Genomic DNA, 23,484 nt, shown 5'->3' with positions numbered 1-23,484 from the left:
CTTCCGGGAGAAATATTTTGTAAAAACTGTTTTGATTGGTTTAAACTTTTTCAATTGACTAATCAGTGTTAGTCTATTATTTATCGTTGGATGTAAACAGAAGATGGCAGACCTCGTGGAAAAAGTTTTGAGAGAAGCAGCTGAAAAGGAATCAAAGTTTAAAACTATAGAAGTTGAAAAAGAGATTGATGTCATTATAGATGAAGGAAATCTCCTTGTGTGTGACACAAATCCTATTGACTTTAAATTACAAAAGTAAGAAGACCTCCATAATTTTCAAAAATAACTCAGTAACACTTTCACCATGATAACAGACTAACTTGTTCTTCTATCATGTTTATATTATATGGTAAAAAGTGTTTGTTTAAATTTATTAGTTTAAATTAAACAGTATGACAGTGGTTGCAGGTCGTTTTGTAACTAGTCTATTCGTAACTACATGTAACTAGTTATTTTGTAACTGAAACGTTTCGTAACCTTATACAGATATAGGAAGATGTGGTGTGAGGGAAGCAAGTTAACTCGTACCAACGGAAACTCGTACCATGTTAACTCGTACCAAAAAAGTTAACTCGTACCAACTTAAAGTCGTACCACTGGGAAGTCGTACCATTAAAAATATATTAAAAAATACGAATGTTTTGTGGTGTTTTTTCTTTCTAAAATTAATAATTTTGTTATTTTTTTATAGATGATTGTTATTGCAATTGTGGTAGATAAAGCATCAAAATAAAATATATATTCTTTGTTATTCTGCCAGTACTACCATTAAGCCTACTGGCCATTCATAATACCATTATTCACAATATAGATGGACAGTCAAACTCATAACTCATAAATAGAAATAAACTTAAAATATTATGCTGCCAACACTAGCATTACGTCTACTGGCTATTCACAATACCATTAGAACCATGGATGGACAGTCAAACTCATATAAAGAAATAAACGCCATGGCTAATAAATAATAGCACACAAGACCGTGACAACATAGCAAACGAAAGACTAATCTGAGGATGATTTCAGGTCTCATTTACTTTCCTCTGAAGGAGTCACTACTCTTTTTCAAAGCAATGCATATCTCACACATAAAATGAACATGACATTACTTAAAATCTTGATAACAATACATAGAAGTACATAACGACCACTGGCGATTTAGCCCTTACCTGGTTGGTTTATCATTACAACTAAAAAAAAAACAACCTTCACTGGCTATGCAACCCTAAATTTCTCGGTCGGCAATCATTACCAAGTGCAAAATATTATATATAAAAAAAAATTCATACTTTTAACATGTTAGTCATAAACAATTTACAACCTTTAAAACACACTAAATTAATTCTTTCAGTGAATAAAAATCCTTCGAGAAACAAAAGAAAAGTACCCAAATCTATTCAATGTAACTGATTTGGAATGATTAAAAATTAAATCCAATGGTTATCAGTATAAGTTTAAAAAAGAATGATTCAAGGGAGACAACAAATCAAATCTGTCAAGGTATTGTCTATATCTAATACACATGGAACATTAGCTACAGACTGGTCATTTTACTTTCAAATTATATACATTTTACAGACTTAAGAGGTATTGAGAAAAATAACAGTATATAATTTATATTCATAATTAAACACCAATCAAATGCATTTAAATAAGTTGGTACGAGTTAGCAGTGGTACGAGTTTACATTGGTACGAGTTATTTTTTAGTGGTACGAGTTGACGTTGGTACGAGTTTACATTGGTACGGGTTAACTATAATTCTGGTGTGAGTGCCTATGAGACAACTCTTCATCCAAATAACAATTTTTAAAAAAGTCAACCATTATAGGTCAATGTACAGCCTTCAACACGGAGCCATAACAATATTTAAGGTTCATCATAACAAATGGACAAGTATGGCCGTATTTTCAACTCAAAAACTACTCTGTGTACAGACTTACCTGTGCTGTTTGGAAAGTTTTAATGCCTAGCATCCACTAGATATATAAAAGTTAAATGCATTTTGTGTTTAAGAAAGATAAAATCTTTCTTGGTTTTTGATGGGCATTTTTTTTCCTTTCTACAGAAGGTGCAAAAATAAACAAACACCTGAATTACTTTGATACTGTCCACTCACTGACTCAGATAAACTCTTTAACTCACCTATAGTTGTGAAGATACCTGGTGTCCATGTCAATTAAGGACAATGAAAACAATACAAACCGGTTTTTTACCTGAGAGAGCATCTCATAGTTGTACAACAACTTAGTCAATTTTCACACCTTTTGCATGAAGGAAAAAAAATGCCCATCAAAATCCAAAAGAGATTTTATCTTTCTGAAACACAAAATGCATTTAACTTTATTATATCTAGTGGATGCTAGGCATTAAAATTTTTCCAACTTTACAGGTAAGTCTGTACTCAGAGTAATTTTTGGCATGTGAATACAGCCATATTTGTCCGTTTGTTATGATGAACCTTAATATATGAGTTGTAGGTTATGGAAATATTTTGATTAAAAATAAATTTATTATAAATAGACTTATTGATGTATATATCCGAAGGTAAGCTAAGAAGGTATCAGCATGTTAGTTCCCTCTTCATACAAGGATGTATATTCTGCAGTAGATACATATACATTTTTGTAAGTACCACTTTGTCGGTACATAAACTGTCTGAAGAGTTGTTACAATGCTAAATCAGGTGCAGGTTGTTTTGTACCTAGTCGATTTGTAGTGAGACGTTTCATAACCTTATAACAAAATATAATAATGTGAGTTGTAGATTACAGAAAAATGTTAATTAAAAATAATAAAAAGACTTATCGATGTACATGATGTATATATATATCTATATTTATCAAAGTATCAAGTTTTTCAACTGAGCCATTAAGGGGAGATAACTCTTTTAGTAAAAAAAATTGTACTGGTCTGACAGGGAAATTTTTATTTTCTACTTGTACCAAGAAAACATTTTCTCTTCATTTTTGCAAGGTATAAAAAAATTCTATCTCATGATATATCCCTAAGTCTTCTGCCACATGCATTGATGTCACCAATACTTGACACCAACCTTTTGGCTAAAATGGCTGTATTTACACCACAAATTTTACTCTGAGTACAGACACACCTGTGCACCAAGGCATGGCTGGACCTAGATACCAGTAATTAAATTTTAAATGCATTTTATAGTTCAGAAAATTATAAACTTTTCTGGATTTTGCTCTTCATTTTTTTTTCATTCCTGCAGAAGGTGCAAAAATAAACTTAAGTTGGGAAAACGTTTGAGAAGCTCCCCTCATATAATAGATGTTGTGAGTAGTATTAATTTAAATGGACAATAGATTGACAATAGACATCTGTAAACAATTGTAATTTTTATATATCTAGGCCCTCCCATGCCTGAAAACTTTCTTAGATACATCAGTTTGTCTGTATTTTGATGAACCTTAAATAGTTCAAAAAAAGTTTTACAGCCAATTGTATAAAAATTAGAAGTACCCTTTGGATTATAATACTAAAAGCCTACAGAATTATTTATTATAATTGCTAACAAAAATGGCAGCGGGTAGAAAATCAAAAACAAATTTTGACAATGGGGAATATCATTTGACGATGGTGAAGATAATTGAACAATGACAGGGATCTTTTGACAGTGGTGGATGATATATTAACAATGGCGGTCCGCCATCATAAAACAGGTCATGGAGATTGAATCATAACCCTTTCATTCCTGTGCACTAATGTTGGAATTTTCGTTTCCTGCTTCACCAAGTTTGTAGACTCTAGACTCTACCATGTTTTCACCTCCACACTGAAGAGTGTTTAAGTGCTACCATTAGTCAATAAAAATGTATTCAGAATGGGCATGACTTTAATCAATCAATAGATGCATGGCGCAACATTGTTATTACAAATGTTGGCTCAATCTGCCAAGGGTGGAGAGGAGGGGAATGGATCTTAACCCTTAGCTAACGAAGATGTATATTCAACTATATTGAGTAAAAGATTTTTTTGGGGTTGAACAATTTTTTTCTTCTCAAGATTTCAGAAATTAAAAAGAAATTTCTGTCTAATTTTATTGGGATACGATTGCTTTCAAGCAATCTGTAGACTTATACCAGTGGCTCAGGACAATGCCCTCACGTCAACCGTTTTATTCTAAACATTAAGGACCATCTCAGACTCTTATGATTGTCTTAGTTTAAAAGTTAAAAACAAACAAAAGGATTGAACTTAAACAACTTTCCTATAATGTTCTTTTCATAATCTTCATGTTTAATATTTCCTTTGACTTATATGCGTGTTTTTAACAACACGGAAAGTCAGAATTAAGCAGTATTTGTATTTAGTGTTTTTATAAATTTAGAAACACTTCAGAGGGAATTCCCCAGTTGTGATAAAAGTTGTCATATAAGAACTGAAGTGGAGTTTTACTTATATGTCACCGTTATTAAACTGATATTTGATATTGTACTTCCATAAAAAATAGAGAACCATTTAGGTTTAATATTCGTTCTTACTGCAGGGTTTGTTTAGGTAATTATGCGTATGCGTATAGTTCTCTTGACTTCAAGGGGTACTAGGTTAAATGGTTGCTCTGGATTCCCTACTCAGTTGATTAATTTATAACTCTATGTATGTCTGCTATTGAGAGTTATTGTTGTTGCATAATTTTAAATCATATGCATCATTTAAATTAAAATAAATGTAGTCCACATTGTGAAGGTTTACTTTCAACACCCCTTGAGGCGAAATGGAGTCTTCCATATTATCGTTTCGAGTTGTCTCCCTTCCGGAAGTCACTTCCGTGAATTCTGAATCAAAACAAAACGTTGAGAAAAATTAACTCGTTCTGTCGATAAACGTCGTATTATATTAAAAACGATCGCAATTTAAACTGAGGAATGTGTACGGAAAGGAGTCATGATCACTGACCCAAAGGAAATTAAATATTTAAAGAGTTAGGAATGGGGTTCCTCCTAGAATTAACGTAGGAAAATAGGTGATAAGATACGAAGTGAAATACTTCTCTAACTCTGAGTCTCAGTGACTGCTGTGGAAATTAAACTTGGAATTGATAGTACAAAAATAAAACACAATAAACATAAGTACATTGTCCATACACTTTTGGCTATTTTGTAACTATTCAGATAACGTAAATTACATTTTACATTTGCAGTTGAATTAGTTTTGAAAATAATATTATCCAGCTACATGTATACATGTGTCAATGAAAACAATGGCAATCGTATCCCTCAGAGCAATCTGCTCTTTGATTTTAAATTGGGGGGGGGGGGGGGGGTCAAATCGCTACAGCATAGTGAATTGCACAAAAGCAAAAAAATGAATATGAATTCAAATTCTAAGTTCTTTGACTACAGTTATTCTGTGTCAGAAACCTATTATCATGATTATGTGTCAAATATTTAATTTCAATCCAAATTCAGACCTGTATCAATCTGGAATATTGTGTCCATTTTTGCCCCAACTTTTCAGGGTTTGACCTCTGCAGTCATATCCAGCTGGGCTGGGCTGAGCAATTTATTACTTTTGCTATTCAGAAGTTAAGGTCTTTGATATATTTGCATAGCTTATGGCAGGTCAGAAATGTCTGAAAGCAACTTTCAAAATACAGAAAACCCAGTTTGCTGTCAATTTGACATCTCATACATCACTGAAGATACATTAATTATTGAAATGCGCACCTGATGCAGTTAAATTAGTGTGATAATGTTATATTACTAAAACTGTGTCACTACATGAGTACATCTGCTGGTGGACTATTAGTCCATAAGGGTATCATTATGATATCGATTATCCTAGTACCTGTACTGAAATAATGCCATGTACATGTATATGCAGATATTGTTTAAATGAAATTTTCATTTTTTAAATTTTATAATCATTTCAAATTTAGGAATAGATTTCTCTCATGCAAAGCCTTGATTCAATTCCTTCAACTTAACCAGACCACAAGGCATTGTAATGAAGAAACACATTAACAGTTATCATGTAAAAAGCTCATTTAAATAACAAAAAGGTATACATGTAGATAGGGGGAAATTCAATTTACAAAAAAAAAATTTATTTGATCCTTCAATTCTCCCTGAGGTCTCCATTTTGTGCCTCAACTTCTCCTGGTTTGTCTGCCAGGGAGAAGTAATTTTTTCCCCTAAATTTCTGAAGTGCAGTGACCCAAGAAGCAAACAAATTGCTGACGTCACAAAATGTGTTTATCAACAGCTCTGCCGGCAAGTTACAAATAGCATTTAAATAAACGAATGAAAGTCTATTTAAATTTCATCTTACCATCTCTTAAACATTGAATTATTCCGATATATCACAATAATTTCACTATTTTCCAGCAAGTTCCGTTATCTTGGACTATGGATGCTTTAATTTACAACAATATATTACATAAATAGTTCAAATAAGAATAAATAGGTCACCTCCAACTGGTAAAGTTGAAAAACACCTATTATGTCACTGACCAATAACTAATTTTAAACACACTACATGTATGTCTAATGGCGATAAGAGATTTAAATTGGTAAACTCATTACCTAAAGAATACAATAACACATGCTTCTTAAATTACACCTTTAAGCTTGCATTAAGATAATATATTACATTTGATTTAGACTTTAAAGTTTGATTAAATATCCTATTATTTTTGATAATAGAGAATAGGAAATATACAATTCTGGGGTATGTCATACATGGGCAGTTTTCAATAATATGTATTTGCTATCTGATAATTCAACCATGGATAAACAAATCATCATATACTTATCACTTGTAAGGACACACACAGATTGATTTGTTTATTTAAATAAGCAAGAATGCTTTTTGTGTCAGTCCTGATAACTGGATATACACCGTGGAAACTTAGTTCATTTATTGAAATATATTATTTTCCAATTTTATGTTTTCTTTTTTTTAATTGAGGTGTAGAAGCTGTTCCTTTGTAAAAAAAATTATAATCCTAATTTACCTAACCTTGACAAAGCTGGAGGTGGGTATTTAAATTTGTCTAGCATTATAAACAATTCTTATATTCTGTATTATATTTTTGAACTGAAACAATAAATAAAACTTTCTAAATGATAAATATGTGTCCTTGTCATTTTACCACCTATATAAGGCCATAAAACTAAATATGTTTGTATGCCCTAACCCTATCTTCCCAGAAAATAGCTGCCTATTCAAAATCTTTAATTAAATGTCCTGATGTGAACATTTTTTCTAATAAGATAGGGATGAAGACTTGACAACATCTGACACTTCAATTTCTCTTTGCTGAAAAAAAATATATACTTACCTATCTACCTACCCAATGTCTCAACTTTTGGGTAGGGTTTGGGCCAATCTAATTAAAAACCGATCTCTCATCGCTCCTGTTTCTGATATGTCGCGTGGGAGATCTAACGAAACCCGCTTTGAGGTCACATGTGAGTGACCTCGTAGGTGTGTCTTTTTCGACCAATGAAATTGAGTCTTCCACGATCTTGGAAGTTTAACGTAAGGCAAAGGGATGTAACTCATTTTATTTACGACGAAATCGTCAGTCAAAATAATTCATAAACTTTTTTGATTGGCTTATTAATAGGTCGTCAACTCATTTGCATATCTTTGTAAATTCATAACTTTTAGTTCACTCACATGTGACCTCAAAGCCGGTTTCGTTAGATCTCCCACGCGACATATCAGAAACAGGAGCGATGAGAGATCGGTTTTTAATTAGATTGGGTTTGGGCAAACCAAAAGATTATTTTAAGTGTGGCCTTACAGTTAGTTATAAGAGTATGCATTTAATTTGTATAGAATATATCTCATCAATTATAACATTGATCATGGTTAATCAGTCTGTTTTGTATATGACAATTTGATTTCCTTTTATTATTGTTTTGTATATGACAATTTGATTTCCTTTTATTATGCAAGGTCGGTACAACAATTTATCCTCACATATTTGTATCCGCTCCATCTCAGTTTGAAAAACTATTTTGGCATACATTGTATTATTACCCTGGATGGTTGCACTATATCCCATAAATGGGTAATAATGTGCAATACTAGGCCAATATTATTTTTATGCCCCAATTATGGGTATTATATTTTCTGGTCTGTGTGTCAGTCTATCTGTTCGTTCTTCTGTTTGTTCGTCTGTTCATCCCGCTTCAGGTTAAAGTTTTTGGTCGAGGTAGTTTTTGATGAAGTTGAAGTCCAATCAACTTGAAACATAGTACACATGTTCCTTATGATATGATCTTTCTAATTTAAAGCCAAATTAGAGTTTCCCCCCATTTTCAAGGTCCACTGAACATAGAAAATGATAGTGCGGATGGGGCATCCATGTACTGGGGACATATTCTTGTTTTTGGACATATATTTACACAGAATGGAAAGTAAAAACTAGTTAAATGAGACAATAGATAAATACATTAATAAAACAAATTTACTGACTTCATTTTTATACGACCGCAAAAATTTTAATTTTTCGTCGTATATTGCTATCACGTTGGCGTCGTCGTCCTGCGTCGTCTTGCGTCTTGCGTCGTCGTCGTCGTCCGAATACTTTTAGTTTTCGCACTCTAACTTTAGTAAAAGTGAATAGAAATCTATGAAATTTTAACACAAGGTTTATAACCACAAAAGGAAGGTTGGGGTTGATTTTGGGAGTTTTGGTCCCAAAATTTTAGGAATAAGGGGCCAAAAAGAGCCCAAATAAGCATTTTCTTGGTTTTCGCACTATAACTTTAGTTTAAGTAAATAGAAATCTATGAAATTTTGACACAAGGTTTATGACCACAAAAGGAAGGTTGGGATTGATTTTGGGAGTTTTAGTTCAAACAGTTTAGGAATAAGGGGCCAAAAAAGGGCCCAAATAAGCATTATTCTTGGTTTTCGCACAATAACTTTAGTATAAGTAAATAGAAATCAATGAAATTTAAACACAAGGTTTATGACCACAAAAGGAAGGTTGAGATTGATTTTGGGAGTTGAGGTCTGAACAGTTTAGGAATTAGGGGCCAAAAAGGGGCCCAAGTAAGCATTATTCTTGGTTTTCGCACCATAACTTTAGTATAAGTAAATAGAAATCTTTGAAATTTAAACACAAGGTTTATGACCATAAAAGGAAGGTTGGGTTTGATTTTGGGAGTTTTGGTCCCAACAGGTTTTTAGGAATAAGGGGCCCAAAGGGTCCAAAATTGAACTTTCTTTGATTTCATCAAAAATTGAATAATTGGGGTTCTTTGATATGCCGAATCTAACTGTGTATGTAGATTCTTAATTTTTGGTCCCGTTTTCCAATTGGTCTACATTAAGGTCCAAAGGGTCCAAAATCAAACTTAGTTTGATTTTAACAAAAATTGAATCCTTGGGGTTCTTTGATATGCTGAATCTAAAAATGTACTTAGATTTTTGATTATTGGCCCAGTTTTCAAGTTGGTCCAAATCGGGGTCCAAAATTAAACTTTGTTTGATTTCATCAAAAATTGAATAATTGGGTTTCTTTGATATGCCAAATCTAACTGTGTATGTAGATTCTTAATTTTTAGTCCCGTTTTCAAATTGGTCTACATTAAATACCAAAGGGTCCAAAATTAAACTAAGTTTGATTTTAATAAAAATTGAATTTTTTGGCTTTTTTGATATGCTGAATTTAATCATGTACTTAGATTTTTGATTATGGGCCCAGTTTTCAAGTTGGTTCAAATCAGGATCCAAAATTATTATATTAAGTATTGTGCAATAGCAAGAAATTTTCAATTGCACAGTATTGTGCAATAGCAAAAAATGTTCAATTGCACAGTATTGTGCAATAGCAAGAAATCTTCAATTGCACAGTATTGTGCAATAGCAAATATTTTCAATTGCACAGTATTGCGCAATAGCAAGAAATATCTAATTGCACAATATTGTGCAGTAGCAAGAAATTTTCAATTGATTGGAGTTATCTTTCTTTGTCCAGAATAGTAGTTGAATCAACTTAAATCATTGTTTTATACAATGCACAGTGTATATTCACTTTTACTACCAACTGATAAATTAAAACACTCTTTACCATTCAGTGATAACAAGCACTTTTTGTTACATTTTAATATTTTATGATGTATTTAAATGAGTAGTTATTGTTGCAAACTCCATAAGAAATTTGAATTGAGATCAGTTTTGAAAAAAGGGAAAGGGGGATGTGAAAAAAAAATGGTGGGGGGGGGGTTTAATTTTTCTCATTTCAGATTTCATAAATAAAAAGAAAATTTCTTCAAACATTTTTTTGAGAGGATTAATATTCAACAGCATAGTGATTGCTCAAAGACAAAAAAATTATTTTAAGTTCATTAGACCACATTCATTCTGTGTCCAAAACCTATGCTGTGTCAACTATTTAATCACAATCCAAATTTAGAGCTGAATCCAGCTTGAATGTTGTGTCCATACTTGCCCCAACCGTTCAGGGTTCAACCTATGCGGTCGTATAAAGCTGCACCCTGCGGAGCATCTGGTTGATTATTGGTCCAGTTTTCAAGTTGGTCCAAATCGGGGTCCAAAATTAAACTTTGTTTGATTTCATCAAAAATTGAATAATTGGGGTTCTTTGATATGCCAAATCTAACTGTGTATGTAGATTCTTAATTTTTGGTCCCTTTTTCAAATTGGTCTACATTAAAGTCCAAAGGGTCCAAAATTAATCTACATGTAAGTTTGATTTTAACAAAAAATGAATTCTTGGGTTTTTTTGATATGCTGAATCTAAACATGTACTTAGATTTTTGATTATGGACCCAGTTTTCAAGTTGGTTCAAATCAGGATCCAAAATTATTATATTAAGTATTGTGCAATAGCAAGACATTTTCAATTGCACAGTATTCAGCAATAGCAAGAAATCTTCAATTGCACAGTATTGTGCAATAGCAAGAAATCTTCAATTGCACAGTATTGCGCAATAGCAAGAAATCTTCAATTGCACAGTATTGTGCAATAGCAAACATTTTCAATTGCACAGTATTGCGCAATAGCAAGAAATATCTAATTGCACAATATTGTGCAATAGCAAGAAATTTTCAATTGGAGTTATCTTTCTTTGTTCAGAATAGTAGTTGAAATGAACTTAAATCGTTGTTTTATACAATATACAATGTATATTCACTTTTACTACCAACCAATCTTTACCATTCAGTGATAACAAGCACTTTATTTTACATTTTGATATTTTATGATGTATTTAAAAGAGTAGTTATTGTTGCAAACTCCATTAGAAATTTGAATTGATATCAGTTTTGGAAAAAGGGAAAGAGGGATGTGAAAAAAAAATGGGGGGGGAAGGGGGGGGGGGGTAAATTTTTCTCATTTCAGATTTCATAAATAAAAAGAAAATTTCTTCAAACATTTTTTGAGAGGATTAATATTCAACAGCATAGTGAATTGCTCAAAGGCAAAACAAAAAAAAATAAGTTCATTAGACCACATTCATTCTGTGTCAGAAACCTATGCTGTGTCAACTATTTAATTTTAGATTTAAATAAGTTTGAAGAAGAAATCTTTAATTGATTTGTAAAATCGTGACATTTGTTTTGTGTAAAAAACCCATATAATGTCAAAAATTTGATCACAATCCAAATTCAGAGCTGTATCACGCTTGAATGTTTTGTCCATACTTGCCCCAACTGTTCAGGGTTCGACCTCTGCGGTTGTATAAAGCTGTGCCCTGCGGAGCACCTGGTTATAAGTTATCACAATAGAACTTTATAAATAATTTGTTTTTAGTTTTTATTATCGAGTCTGTGACTTTAGTTGCAGAAAGCTAGACATAGTGATAGTGATCTGGCAGCTCAGTGGCACAAGCTTTATATTTTAGAAGGTGGAAGACCTGGATGCTTCATACTTTGTATATAGATGCCTCATGTTACGAAGTTTTTGTCAGTCATATGTCCAATGTCCTTGACCTCATTTTCATGGTTGAGTGACTACTTAAAAAAAAAGTTGAAATTTTTTGTAATGTTAAATTCTCTCTTATTATAAGTCATAGAATAACTATATTTGGTATGTGCGTACCTTGCAAGGTCCTCATGCCCGTCAGACAGTTTTCACTTGACCTCGACCTCATTTCATGGATCAGTGGTCAGTTAAGTTTTTGAGTTTTGGTCTTTTTTTTTCTTATTCTATAAGCAATAAGTCAACTATATTTGATGTATAGAAATATTTTATGATCTATATGTCAAGTTTTATTTGACCTTGACCTCCTTTTCACAGTTCATTGCTCAGTGTTAAGTTTTTATGTTTTGGTCTGTTTTTCTTAATTTATAAGCAATTGGTCATCTATATTTGTTATATGGAGCAATTGTTAGCTATTCATGTCTGCCTGGCATTGTCAATCTGACCTTGACCTCATTTTCATATTGTTCATTGAATTGGTCAATGTTAAGTTTTCTTGATTAATGTTAAGTTTATGTGACAGTTGTAATAAAGCTTTATATTTAGGACTATCAACATTATATCAATGATAAGTAAAGAAGGCAAGACATTTCAGCGTGTGCACTCTTGTGAATATTTATCATGTTTGTAAAAAAAAGTCAATTCATGATCATTAACCTGTGGGCTCCATGAATTATTTCTTTATTTGTCATATATCGCAGAAAAGCTTTTATATTACTAATCACTTACCTGCATTATTTATTTATTTTGTAGAAAGAACAGAGAAGACTATTTAAAAGACTTGAGTAGAGACAACACACAATTACTTATCAACAGAATATGGCAGGTTCGTTGGAATATGTTAGCATTCATGGATATTGGATTATAAAGTACAAATGTATACAATTATTAGTCCCCTTCAACTTCATCCTTTTCTTTAGTAAATTGTTTGAAGATTTAGTGGTAGGTTTAAAAAAATATTTGTTTGTTATTTTATTCTATTCGAATTAGAACATGGCTTTGTACCCAAAGCTAAAGAAGAACGTCATATTAGAATTAATTATTTTTAATTGGTAGGGGACTATGTATTGCCATGCAATACTTACAGAATGCTTGTTGATTAAAAAAATGACTGTTTGCTTATGTTTAGTACATGTAACTTGCCTGCTGATGTTTTAAAATTATTTTGTCATTATCTAAGTAATGAGGATATTTAATGAAGTATTGTCAAATATGACATAAAAGGTGGAAGTATAATAAGAGCCATTGGTTTCATGCCTATAAAGTTGCAAAAATAGTAAAATTCTTGTATCTTTAACACAGGCATGACAAACATATATGATTTAGAATACATTATTATAAAAAAATCATAATGAAAAAGTTCAAAATATATAGTTGATTTTGTGTTATCCACACTGACATGAAAACAAAAAACTAGTATAGATAGTAGTATTTACAAACATGAATATAATAATATATAATTTTATTTTATAGTTGCCAACTCACAGAGAAGACGAAGTTGTAGTTGCAGAGGTAATATAGTAGACTATAGTAGATATGAATTAAAGTAGGTGTTGAATGAGACAGAGACCCCCTAAAAATATATATAACTTATATCGCTTTATTCATATGCAATTAATTTTTTGTACAAATTACATTTTGACATTTAATTTGTTCCTGTAATTTTCCCTCAAGATAAAGAATTGTATGTCACCATTATTGATAATCACATCACAGTCTAGCTGCGGAACCGTAGCTCTAAGGTCCGTTTGTTATTTTTTGACTATTTGGGGACTCCAGATTTTAATTGGGGAGAAATAAATTTTTAATAAGTTGATAAGAAAAATGAGGGCATCGGTATTGATAGGAGCCTCTGGCCTTTGTTAGTCTTGTAAGTTTTTTAATTTTAGTTTCTTGTGTATAATTCGGAAGTTTAGTATGACATCCATTATCACTGTACTAGTAAACTTATTTTTTAAGGGGCTAGCTGAAGGACGCCTCCGGGTGGGGGAGTTTCTCTCGCTACATTGAAGACCCATTGGTGGCCTTCGGCTGTTGTCTGCTCTATGGTTGGGTTGTTGTCGCTTTGACTTATTCCCCATTTCCTTTCTCAATTTTATTATTGAAGTAATTGAATACATGTATACTAAGGGAGACAATTCCATCTCAGCTATCCAACATAATGAAAGTTTACATTACTGTTGATAATTTTTTTTATAAATAACAAATTCTGCTAAGATGAGATTTTTTTAAAGTTAGGGATTTTCTACTTGCACAAACATAGTAATCAATGCTTGAAAAGAGATCCCCAACAATTTATTTGTTTTGAAAAGATTGTTTTTCTTTTCAGTTACCTGATGTTAAAACACTTATCCCTAGAGAAAAACCAGTAAGTATGATTTTTAGTTTACCTGAATAAATTTTGTAATACTTAAAAAGAATAATTGTGTTTTTGTTACTGACACTAACTTTATCAGCATGGTTATCGAGATATTTTGCTAGGGTGGCTGATGAAGTCAGTATATAAAAATAATTAGTCTTAACAATATTGAAATTTTGTTGTTGTTGAGAATATGAAATAGTACGAAATATAGTAATAGTTGTTTTGTTGTATGAATGAAGTCATTTGCATTTCATTCGCATTAAAGCTTGATAAATATTCAAATAACAACACCAACAAACAATATCCTGAGTTGGTACTGGCAAAACTATGGTCAGGTTATACCAGTTGTATTTGCACACAAACCTCTTACTGGGTCCATCTAGACAATATGTTAAATTACTTCTCGAGATTGTTGGATGAACAATATTGCCTTAATTAACCATTTACAGGAGTTGGATCACATATGCAATTTAGAACATTTGCAAACATGTTGATAAACCTAAATGATAACAGAAGCTTGCATAGATATGTTGTAAGGTTTGTTGAAGAAAAAGATTAAAAAAAATTTAGAAAATCACAGAAAAACAATCTGTTATCATTATTTCCATATTTTAGGTACCAAAAAAAAGAAAAGCAACAAAATGGGAAGAGTATGCCAGAATGAAAGGAATAAATAAAAAGAAAAAAGGAAGAATGGTGTTTGATGAACAGTCGAAAGTAAGTTTATTCTATTTTTTTGTTCAATGACTAATAGTATATACAAATTTTGTTTTTACTCTACTCAATACTGAATAATGTTGTGTTCACATGTTATCACTTTCTGTGGTCTTACATGTGCTTCTATATAAGTTTGTGTTTTAATTGAATAAGTCAATGAATTAAGTATGCAGTTAAATTAATATAAATTATAACCTTTTATAGAAATAATTCCAATCTACTATATTTACTAACAATCAAATGCCTTGATGAAGGATTGATTTGATTTGAGTACTCTGCTATATGTCTGCTGGAGTGTTCATTTCCGCTTTTATACTCAGTTTCGATCTTTCTTAAATATTACATTACAACATGGCACATTTTGTACCCTTTGCTTTTGAGCTTCATGTTTGCAAAGAACATTTATATAATTTAGAGGTTAGTATATTACAATTGACTGTATCTTCATTAATGTAGCTGTAGATCTACACGCACACACACAGATTTTTTTTTTTATTATAATCTGAACCATAAAAAATATAGTAATTTGTAGTGGACATTTTGTACCAAGCAGTATCTGCTCAGTCGTAAACTAAAATGAAAATGTCAAGAATGAATAGATTATATAAATTTATCTTTATTTTCTGATATAATCTGAAGATGATGCCCTTTCAAACTTCTGATGAAGCTGTCTTTGTTAAAAATTCAATGCAGAATAGCATGTGACCTATACTGAATCCATAACAGTTATGGATTTTAATAATTATCAATCTAATGTACATTTGTTTTTACAGGAATATAAACCTAGATGGGGATATAAACGTGCCAATGATGATACTAAAGATTGGTTGATAGAGGTTCCTCAAAATGCAGGTAAGTTAAAAAAAAAAAAAAGCTGAAATTATTTTGTTCCATTCATTTTTTTATCCTAATGACCATGGTATCATAGCAGGGGTTGACACTAACTTTTGTAGGTACTAGCCCGCAGGGCTAGTAAAAATTATATTCAACTAGCCCTGTTCTGTGTCAGGTAGCTCGGTGAGTGGGCCCACGAGTGACTTGCTAGGGGGGTCTGGTTTTCAAATTTTTTGAAATTTAGATGCAAAATCCTGCATTCTTAGGCCTTTTAAGAAGATGTTTTCAGTCTGAAAAATAACTATTTCATACTTGTTTATATCTTCATAAAAAAAATATTTTTTTTTAAATTAACACGAAAGAAATCTAACGGCAGGAATTTGATGGATATTTTTTCATAGTGAAATCATGTCCAAATTGCACTAAAAGTCTTGTCTAAAACCAAATAATTTAATTTACAAAAAATAATAAGACTAGATAGACATTTGTTTTTAAATATACAGTAGGAATCAATGAATTGTTTTAACACTTTATTTATTGTCATTTTTTAACAAGAGGTCTCATTAACCCCAAGATTGCATCCACTCTCGTTATGGCATAGGTACAATACTTCTTTCAGTTTGTCTTTATGAATAACAAGTTTGAATGTTTTCTCCAGTGTTTTTTTTTGTCAACATGTATAAAACATTTCATTGTTTTTAATTTCAAATTGCTTGGCCTTCCTTCTAAATGATCTTCTTTCATTATTATAATATCAAACTCTAGAGGGTATTGACCATCACACAAAAAGTCATATAGCTGTTTATATTCACCACTTTTCATTTTTGTTTACATCTCTGTTGTCCTGTTTTTGTTTAATTTTATTTACATAAATAAGTTGACTTGTCCCCTATTTTACTTTTGGTTTCTGATGCTGAGTCTTCATGTTCCAACTGATTTGTCTCATGACGAGTTTTAACCCTGTTCTCGTTAATGCATTATGACATGCATACATCCCGGTACGTGCAATGGACGCTTTCTGATACCAATGGCTTAGTCTTGTTATCATCATCACCCCTCAGCTCTCAAAAAAAGCTAATCACATTTAATATTATTACCGGAAATTTACTTTCGTTTCAGTCCATTGCAACTGTAATGATAAATCCCGAGCAATACGAAAAGAATTATGACGACATGACAAACGCTAATTCTATAAAGACAGAGAAGATCGAAAAGTTTTCATCACCACGTGTACCTTTGGAGTAAAGGAAAATTTCAACAGGGAACCTTTCAATGCTCTATTTTAAGAACGAAAGGACATTTCCAATTTAAACTATTTACGCGACGACTATGTAATAGATAAGGCTAAACTATTCAGACGATTTATCAGGATCTCTGATGTGATTATTAATAAAATATAATAAAACCAAAATGTATATGCAGTATAATTAATATTTATTTCAAAACGGGTTATCTTGAAACGTGGTGCATTCTTACTTTATGGGCCGAGTAATCTTAGACCGAGTTGACTATATATAGCGACTGGTTTACGGTAGAAATTTTACCCTCCAGTATCTGTATCTGTATGTAAATAAAGAGGTCGTGGAACCAGTGTAGACAAAATTCGACGAAGTTGTCAGATGTGACCGGCGTTTGGACTGTATTTGCCGAAAGTACAACAGATTGATGTTCAATGACAAATAAATTTACTAGCCCCTCGGGCTACCGCGCCACGGACATTTACTAGCCCGACACAAAAGTTACTAGTCTCGGGCTAGCGGGCTAGCGTTAGTGTCGAACCCAGCATAGTATGTTTTTTCTCCCATTTTATACATATATTTCAATATAACAACTTCAGCATAATAGTAATTTTTGTTAAGAAGAAAAACATTGCATTTTTGTCTGAAATCTGAAATGTGAGAGAGGTAACTCTAATGTAGGACTTTGCAAGTAACAACAGTCTTTTTAATTCGCTTACAACCTCAATATCATATCAACTCGTCATCTGTAGGATAACTAATATGTAGTCTGGAGTCTCCAATAATTGTAACCTAACCTTGACTATGTTTTCGATCTTCCTATGATAAGGTAAAGTATTTTCAGGATGAGGTCTTTTGGCTGTAAATATAGTTCAGGCAATAATATCCATGATCATCTGACATATGTCATATGAGCTTCACCTCAAAAACTAAAGCAGAAAGATATTTTGATCACAGCAACATATTAGCAAGCCACTACTTTAGATCAGCTTTTCAATCATATTTATACATTGCTCAGACTATATTCAAATAAAACCGTTACTTAATTAGGGCTGCGCCTTTAGGCGGGTCGCCCTTTAGTGATCAGTCTGTCCGTCCGTCCTTCCGTCCAGCCGTATCTAGAGAACCATTATGATTTCATACTTTATACTTTACATGTTTATTAACCACCACCAGAGGGCGTGTCATGGCCCTATAGTCCATCCGTCTGTCCGTAGGCGGGTCGCCCAATAGTGATCAGTCTGTCCGTCCGTCTGTCCGTAACACTTTAACTTTGTGTCCGCTCCATATCTAGAGAACCATTATGATTGCATACTTTATACTTTACATGTTTATTAACCACCACCAGAGGGCGTGTCATGATGTATGTACAACTTCCTAGGTCAAAGGTCAAGGTAAAAAAACTTTGGTTTCAGTTGACAACGCTGTGTCCTGTGGTGAAGATCGTGTCCGCTCTATATCTTGAGAACCGTTATGATTTCAAAGTTTATATTTGACATGTATATGAACCAACACCAGAGGGTGTGTCATAATTTACGAACGACTGCCTAGGGCAAAGTTCAAGGTCAAAAACTTTGGTTTCAGTTGACAACCCCATGTCCTATGGTAAAGATTGTGTCCGCTCTATATCTTGAGAACCGTTATCATTTTAAAGTTTATACCTGGAATGTATATAAACCAATATCAGAGGGTATGTCATAATTTATGTACAGCTTCCTGGGTCGAAGGTCAAGGTCAAAAACTTTGGTTTCAGTTGACAACCCCATGTCCTATGGTAAAGATTGTGTCCGCTCTATATCTTGAGAACCGTTATGATTTCAAAGTTTATACTTGACATGTATATGAACCAACACCAGAGGGTGTGTCATAATTTATGAACGACTGCCTAGGGCAAAGTTCAAGGTCAAAAACTTTGGTTTCAGTTGACAACCCCATGTCCTATGGTAAAGATCGTGTCCGCTCTATATCTTGAGAACCGTTATCATTTCAAAGTTTATACTTGACTTGTTTATAAACCAACACCAAAGGATGTGTCATAATTTATTTACAACTTCCTAGGTCAAAGGTCAAGGTCAAAAACTTTGATTTCAGTTGACAAACCCATGTCCTATGGTAAAGATACAATTTTTTAATGCACATTATTCACAGCGGGGCCCACAGAGATGGCTGCCATCTCAATGATATCTAGTTACAATTATTCTGAATTCTATAGTAAATTTAAGGTTTTTAAAAATGAATTACTACGTTTTTTTTCAGATCCATTTGAAGACCAATTTGAGAAAAGGAAGAAAAAGAAAAATGAAAGGACATCTAAGAATGAATTACAAAGACTGAGAAATATTGCCAGGGCACAAAAAACAAAAGGTAATGCATACAAAGTAAATTTCTTTTAGGTTTATTTTTCTTATAATTGGTATTTTACTGATTTACTGAATTCTATATGACCTTTAATTATAACATGTATTCAATAGGAAAAAGGGAAAGATGTCTTAATTGAACCAAACTTTATTACTGTTAAATTTTATGTTAAATGTGTCCAATGTCAGAATGACATAATTTTCATAATAGACTTAGATCATTCCTTCACACAATGTCATGATCCAGTGTAGGGCATACTTTAGGTGCATAACTGCATAAATATTATTACAAACTATTTTTATTTTACTTCTACTTGATATTGATTAACAGCTATCGTATTCAAAAGAATAAATTTAAATCCCTGAAAGAAAGGAATCATATTTCTTCAATGACTATCTAAAAAGCAGCTAATATATTTGTGCTATTAATTTTGAATTAAGTGTAGAAGGAAATGTTTAGGTGAAACCTTATAAAAGAATTAATATAATTATATATATAATAAAAGATCTTCTTAAAAAAACATGTTGACAGATCTAAACACTTACATAAATCTTCTCCTCTGAATTACTTGGGCTAATTTACAACAAACTTGATTGATTGATTGGTGGTTAATGCCAATTTCAACACTATAGCGCCATTCAGTGGCAGTCAGTTTTTATTGGTGAAGAAGACAGAATGCCTGACATAATATATAAATTCAAATCATATAACCAATTCTAAGTTCTTTGACTACAGTTATTCTGTGTCAGAAACCTATTATGTGTCAAATATTTAATTACAATCCAAATTCAGACCTGTATCAAGCACGAATATTGTGTCCATTTTTGTCCCAACTGTTCATGGTTGGACCTCTGCGGTTGTATCCAGTTGCGCTCGGCGAAGCAATTTATTATTTTAATTTGATAGTTTTGCATAGTTTACATGTTAAAGTATTTATACTTATATTTCAGCATTTTCATTGTGTTATATATCATAATTACTTCAAGGGCAAGCGGTATCTCTGTGTCAACATTTTTTTTTCTAAATTTCAGTTCCTGGGGTTGGATTAACACCAACAATTGCTCCTTCTAAAGATCATCTTGGTAAAGCATTGGCAATAGCAAAGAAATCTACAGCTTCTATAGGAAAGTTTACAGAAACATTACCTAAAGAAAAACCTTCAAAATTTACTGGAAAGAAGAGAAAGGTAAGAAGATTATTGTAATATAGATTGTACTGTTGACATGGCAGAATTTAAAAAAAGTTGTGGCTGCAAGGTCACAGAAAAGTGCTAGAAAAAATTACTGTGGGTTCATTATTATTCGTTGGATATTAACTAATGAAGATTTTGTAAGCACAGATAAACCATGAATTTAATTCTCCATTAAAGTATAAATTCTATATATGCTTGTATTCAGACCATTACCATGGATATTTAATATCCACTTGAAATGCAATTGTTTCTCAATCCATGAAAATTAGCATCTATTAAAATAAAAGAATCTACAGAATTGCTTATGCTTTGTCCAAAGCAAATCTTAAGTGCTAAAAAATATCACTTTAAATATCTACACAAGATAATGCAATATAATAATAGAATATGAATTTGTATTTCAGTTTGAACCCAACTATGGAGATGTGAAGAAAGAAAATACAAAGCAGTTAGATATATTAAATAGTGTTCTGAATAAAACACCAATATTAGATGTAACTCAAGCTGTAAATGCACATGTAAAGGACGAAAACAGATCAAGGTAAACATATTATATATTTTCTTCATCTTGCCAAAATATTCAGTGCTTAATGAAATGGCAATTGTCTAGGGTAAAAGTCTAACCAGAAAGATTTATTCCATATCAAAATTTTAATTGTTCTTTTCAGTCAAAGTAAACAATATATTGAATGTAGTGGTGTAAATAAGCAGAGATGCTGGATAAAAACTAAACAGATGCCTTGGCAGTTTAATCATCTTGTAGTTTTATAGTAAACTCACACTTCTGTGACAAAATATGTGAATATACTTTTTTCAAGTCATTTAACAATCTGTGTGAATAGTGTTTAAAAAAAAAAGTTATATTTTACACTATGTTCTTTAAATTTTCATGTAAACACATTGTGAAACATTGGTAAAAATAATGAATAAAAAATTGTTGAGAATATTAAGACGAATAAAAAAATAACAATGGAATATTTTTCTACCAGTTTATGAGACAATTATAATGCCAGACATGTGATTTATTTAGTTTATACTGAATGAATGAATGAATATATTAGCAAAAGAACATAATATATAATGACAATGGTAACAGTAAATATGCAGAAAACAACACAATGTAGGTTATATATAACAAGCACAGAACATCAACTGTTGTGCAATAATAATTTGTTATCTTAACTTCCATGCCTCATAAGAAATTTACACATTTTTTAGATAAATTCTTTGAGCTAGCCTGTAAAAGATATACAAGCTTTCTATTATTTGGCCATGAACAATGATAATGAAATGAAACACTTTCCATTATTTTTTATAGAAGGGGACGTCATATCCTCTTTTCATTTAACTCAAATTGTATAGATGTCAATACAAAAATATTTAAAACATAGATTAAAATATATAAATGAGATATTTATTTGTGTATGAATTTTAATTTTATTTGCATCATAAATATATAATTTTATATTCCAGTTCAAAAAGACAGAAAACAGACAAAAAAGGAGGCAAAGGAGGTAAAGGAAGCAAAGGAAGCAAAAACAATAGTCAACCAAAAAGAGGAAAAAGAAATAAAAGATGATAAATTAGTTTTTGTCTTTCTAGATATATGTCATTTGTCTTTCTAATAAGGATGTCTCATCGATACTAGTAAAGATACATGTACACAATAAATAAATTATATAAACTCCTAAAAAGTGTACAAAACAACACAAATATTAAAAAAAAGAAATTATTCAATGTAATTATCTATAAATATTTCTGACAACAGATATCCTTCATCAGTATGATTTTACTGCCTCAGTAATTTGTTGTAGTGATCCCTGGGTTAATAAAAAGCATCGAAGTCTGTATCTCAGATAGCAATAGGTCAACTTAATTTTTTGCATGGAATGATTGCAAGGTTTACTGTCAGGTTTCATCTGAAATATATAAAAAAAAAAGATGTGGTATGATTGCCAATGAGACAACTGTTCACAAGAGACCAAATGACACAGAAATAGGTCACGGCACAGCCTTCAACAATGAGCAAAGCACATATTGCATAGTCTACTATAAAAGGCCCCGAAATCACTTATGGAAAACAATTAAAATGAGAATACTAACGACCTTATTTATGTACCAAAAAAATGTTCGAAAAACAAATATGTAACGCATCAACAAACGACAACCACTGAATTACAGGCTCCTTACTTGGGACAGGTACATGACTATGGCCTCATTTTCACATGATCATGGCCACATTTTCATGGTTAATGATCAATGTTTAGTTTTTATGCCCCACCTAGGGGCATTATGATTTCAGGACTTTGCACCCGTTCATACATCCATTTGTCAGTCTGTTCATCCGTCTTTCTGTCCCGCTTAGGTTTAAATTTTGGTCAAGGTAGTTAATTATGAATGTGAAGTCCAATCAACTTGAAACTTAATATCTTACTTATTTTAATGCCAAATTAGAGTTTGGCCCAAATTTCAGGGTGTACAGAATATAGCAAATGATGGTGCCCCCTTCAGGTTAAATTTTTTTATGGTCAAGATAGTTTTTGATGAAGTTGAGGTCCAATCAACTTGACATTTAGTACACATTTTCCTTATAATATAATCTTTGTAATTTTTATAACAAATAACAGATTTGACCCAAATTTCACAGTGCAATGAACATACAAAATGATAGTACAAGTGGGGGATCCATGTACTGTCGACACATTCTTGTTTTGAAGGATCTGTTACTCTGATACTATAAGAAATAGTTCAGCTTGTATTTGATGTTTGGTATGGTTGTAACATGTTTATATCTTTCTGGCAGTTTTCATCTGACACCTAGTTCTTTTCATAGTACATTGGACAATTATAATTTTATT

General features: G+C 31.8%; 2 protein-coding genes across 2 annotated transcripts in view; one reads left to right on the top strand and one right to left on the bottom strand.

Annotated features, from left to right (window-relative positions):
* The window catches only part of LOC143045938 (rho GTPase-activating protein 44-like), a 75,381-nt gene extending 68,940 nt beyond the window's left edge, over nucleotides 1-6,441 (bottom strand). Inside the window, exon 1 of the mRNA XM_076218783.1 lies at nucleotides 6,294-6,441. Coding sequence (XP_076074898.1) covers nucleotides 6,294-6,307 — 14 coding nt within the window. The 5' untranslated portion in view covers nucleotides 6,308-6,441. The remainder of the gene's footprint in view (nucleotides 1-6,293) is intronic.
* LOC143045942 (ribosome biogenesis regulatory protein homolog) lies at nucleotides 62-22,213 on the top strand. Its single transcript, XM_076218794.1, has 10 exons — nucleotides 62-255; nucleotides 12,679-12,751; nucleotides 13,399-13,437; nucleotides 14,255-14,293; nucleotides 14,903-15,004; nucleotides 15,778-15,856; nucleotides 19,333-19,440; nucleotides 20,466-20,620; nucleotides 21,031-21,167; nucleotides 22,100-22,213. The coding sequence occupies exons 1-10, from the start codon at nucleotides 104-106 to the stop codon at nucleotides 22,203-22,205; spliced, it is 990 nt and encodes a 329-aa protein (XP_076074909.1). The 5' UTR covers nucleotides 62-103; the 3' UTR covers nucleotides 22,206-22,213.
* The last annotated feature ends 1,271 nt before the right edge of the window (nucleotides 22,214-23,484 follow it).

This window comes from Mytilus galloprovincialis, chromosome 9 (assembly GCF_965363235.1).
Source record: "Mytilus galloprovincialis chromosome 9, xbMytGall1.hap1.1, whole genome shotgun sequence".
NCBI lineage: Eukaryota > Metazoa > Mollusca > Bivalvia > Mytilida > Mytilidae > Mytilus > Mytilus galloprovincialis.
Note: the sequence above shows the minus strand (reverse complement) of the source record. Positions and strands in the feature narration are given on the sequence as shown.

Bases quoted from the DNA above. Each gene is read 5' to 3' on its own strand.
- LOC143045942 (XM_076218794.1), top strand. From the start codon at position 104: ATGGCAGACCTCGTGGAAAAAGTTTTGAGAGAAGCAGCTGAAAAGGAA. The intron at 14,294-14,902 runs GTAAGTATGATT...TCCATATTTTAG, and splicing joins TTATCCCTAGAGAAAAACCA to GTACCAAAAAAAAGAAAAGC. The intron at 20,621-21,030 runs GTAAGAAGATTA...TTTGTATTTCAG, and splicing joins TTACTGGAAAGAAGAGAAAG to TTTGAACCCAACTATGGAGA.